At 35.2% G+C, this 3,650-nt stretch overlaps 1 protein-coding gene across 12 annotated transcripts in view; it reads left to right on the forward strand.

Moving 5' to 3' along the window:
* LOC106871743 (brefeldin A-inhibited guanine nucleotide-exchange protein 1) overlaps positions 1-3,650 on the forward strand; it is a 171,554-nt gene that overhangs the window by 44,950 nt on the left and 122,954 nt on the right. For all 12 annotated transcript variants that reach the window (XM_052970066.1, XM_052970065.1, XM_052970068.1 and 9 more), the window contains exon 3: positions 3,242-3,272. In XM_052970066.1, the coding sequence (XP_052826026.1) occupies positions 3,242-3,272 (31 nt within the window). The remainder of the gene's footprint in view (positions 1-3,241; positions 3,273-3,650) is intronic.

Consider the following 3,650-nt stretch of genomic DNA (forward strand, 5'->3'; position numbering starts at 1 on the left):
CGGACGTTAGACGACGATGATGATGATGATTTATCAATTACTGAAGTTAGTTAGTTTATGGATTCATGACGAGTAGGAAGGAAGCATGGCAAACCGAGACAGAGCCAGGTATTTAACTCTAGTTTTTGCAAAGTTGATGTGCCCCCCCCCCCATAACATTCTAAACAAACTCCTAGTCTGTTGTAGCTGGTTTTCCTCTTATTTTATAGTCTGTTGCTGACAGCTATGCATAAAGCAACCTACAAAGAGATTCAATGGAATAGTGGTTGTTGTTTTGAACTAGTAACTCAAGGGCATTTAGTCTAGTTAATCAATAATCTGACCATTTGGTCTTTTTATCTCTAGTAGTAAATCCCTGTATGTAGCCTACAAACATGTATCAAATGTCTGTTCTGTAACATCTGAACATGCAGGTCATTATCATAATCATCTTTAAAATGTCCATGTTCCATGGTGGCATAGGTTGGGTCATTTGACAGAATTCAATGATTCTGAGGACTGCATCATGCTCCAGTGTTTTCTTAGGCATAATTTCTGCTTCTGGATGCCCTTCCTAATGCCAGTCACTTTATAAAGTGCATTTAGATGCTTTTTTTTTTTCTTGTTTCTTGGCACCAGCAGGTGACATCTCAAAATTATTTTATAGAATCATGGCTTAGCTCTCAACTGATGATTATACACATATGTAGCTGGGATGGATGATTAGGGATAAAATGAGTTGTATCGAGTTGACATTCTAAATGGTACCAACTGGCAACTCTGAATGAATTTTGTGATAATTTCTGCAAATCAGGAATGGTTAGAACTACTTCTGTTGGTTTTCTCAAGAAAGAAAAAATATATTTATATTTTTTTGCCTGTTTGAATGAGATTCTATTCAATGAAGCCAGTGAAATTAGCAAATTTCAAGTTAGAAAATTCATTAGTAGAAAATATTGTCTGGAGAAGTTGTGTACAGCACTGAAAATAACTTGGACTGTGTTGCTTTCAGGGAAATACTGCAGCCTGCAGAGGAGTTTGAAAATAAATGTTTGAAATATTTGTACTTTTAATTGAGAATTCTTTATGGAATGAGTGAGTGGGGAAGAAGCTGAGATGTTTTAATTTTGATTCAGAAGTTATTTTTATACATTGAAGCTAAAGGTTGACAATAACTGCTGGTTACAGTTAATACATTTGATCTACTCAAGGAAGCCCCCTCACTAGTTAAGTTGTTTATTAGAGGAGGTGATTATAGCTTAAAACCACCACATATGCTATATATATATATATATATCATATCATAGTAATGGTAGAATGTATGCCATGTTTGCAGATGTGGGTTTGAGTCTTATGGTCAGCCCTCAACTTTTTTATGCAATGGTTTTTTTTTTTCCAACCCAATATTTACATGTTGCTATTTACACCATTATCTGCTTTGAGATTTCCTGTCTCTCTTTCTCTCTCTCTCTCTCTCTCTCACACACACACACTGTGGCTGCTTTCTCATATACAAGCAAAGCAATTGCTAGAAAGAATCATTGAAATGAGTCATTGATAATGCAATGTGAGGCCCTTATATGCCTCTTGAGCCCTGCCAAAGATTTACACATTTTATTGTATAATGCACAGTTGTGCTGGCCAGCAGAAGGAACAGGTGCCACAGTATGAAGTCTTTTGACATGTCTTTTTAATCCTCCAACTGAACAGCACACCTTTCCACAGGTTGCACATGTTCTGTTATGAACAATAGCAGTATCATATGTACATACGTATAACATATGGAAGGAGTAGACCCAGAATGATGTAGAACAAAGTGGTGAGAAATGATCTTCAGATGTTGGGCCTCACAGAGAAGATGACGAAGGACCAAGACTTCTAACGGTTTGCTGTGCTTGGGAAAACACATGCAGCTAAGTAAAATCTTGGTTGTCCTTGCATACAGGCATATCCCCTACATCCCACTTCAGCTGAGTGATGCTTACCTTGTGGGCTCATAGGTGCTTGTGCTACATAAAAAGCACCCATGCCAGTGTCATGTAAAAGCACTCATGGTGGTGCTGCATAAAAGCACCCAGTACATTGTAAAGTGGTTGGTGGTAGGAAGGGCATGCAACCCATGCCAACCCATGGAAAATGTGTTAAATGATGATGATGATGATCATCATCATCATCGTTTAACGTCCGCTTTCCATGCTAGCATGGGTTGGACGATTTGATTGAGGACTGGTGAAACCGGATGGCAACACCAGGCTCCAATCTAATTTGGCAGAGTTGATATATATGGTAAATGAAAGATGGAAAGTACAAGAATTTTTATTAAGCATGACAATTGTTTCGACACATCTACCATCAATCCCTCACAGGTGGATACTTAACAACTGGTTCAGGAGCATCCAACGGTGCAGATGTGTCTCTACTTGTGATAAATAGATATAACTCGTTAAAATCAGTTTCACTATGTATCTTCTCATTTCATGTAAAGAAAAGCAGCAACACAAAGGATATAGCTTCATTTACATAGAAGATGAAAAATAAAATAACAGATGCAAAAAAAACAAACAAATAAACATGCAATACAGCAAGAAATGTTTTAAAATTAACCATTAATGGATATGGATGTATAAACGCCCTCGCACAAGCTGCATGGCGCCTGTACACTCACTCATACAAGGTGAAAAGGGAACTCAATACAAGACATAGCATTTCATTATCTTTATTGGTAGTTGAACATTTCACTAACTGTTACTATAATTTTTGTATTTCTGATCTTCAGACAATAGTGGAGATCAGAATAAGGACAGCTAGTATACATTCCCTTACAGATGGAACAAATCTTTTACAAAGCAAGCATCTGTGAAAAAGACGACCGCCTCAAAATGTTAGAAACTTTGAGAAGGATACTACATTAAAATGTCTGCTTTCTTCTAGTAATATTTTGTTAGATGGAGAGCTGACTGACATAAATACAGCTTTAATTACTTCAGTAATTAAATAAATAATTAAATAATTATTTAATTTTATACAAGTCATTTCATTACTCTTACTCATTATCTTCTGATATTTTGATAATTACAAAATGTGTTGCAGAGTTGCTAGAATTCTTTGAATATTCCTGAATTCAGCTGCTAATTTGATGTTAAAGGTATTAACATTTCATTAATGTTTCTTATATTTAGAAAATTAACATTTTAATTATTAATGTTAAATATTTTTTGTATTCGTTGTTAATTTAATTTTGTTTGTTTGTTTTTTTTTGCAGAGGAATTAAAAAATGACAACAAAAGTAAAGGGTATGTTTTAATTTTTTTTAAATTTCTGTATTTTATGTTTTATTTTGTACTTTTAATGTTTCACATATATATTTGCATATATATGTATCTGTAGAAAGCAGAAAGGGGCTTGATCATTAGAATACCTATTGGAACACCACATATTTTTACTAAATTGCAGTTTATTTTAATAAATTGTGTGTGTGTATATATATATATATACAGAAATCTTTTATGTTTCACTCACTAGACTGAGGCCATACTGGGGCATCACCATTGGTCAGCCTAAGGTTGTAGTAGAAGACACTTGCCCAAGGTACCACGCAATGGGACTGAACCCAGGGCCATGTAGTTGAGAGGAAGCTTCTTACCACACAGCCACACCTGTGTATATATATA

The sequence above is a fragment of the Octopus bimaculoides genome, chromosome 8, assembly GCF_001194135.2.
Source record: "Octopus bimaculoides isolate UCB-OBI-ISO-001 chromosome 8, ASM119413v2, whole genome shotgun sequence".
NCBI classification, from domain to species: domain Eukaryota; kingdom Metazoa; phylum Mollusca; class Cephalopoda; order Octopoda; family Octopodidae; genus Octopus; species Octopus bimaculoides.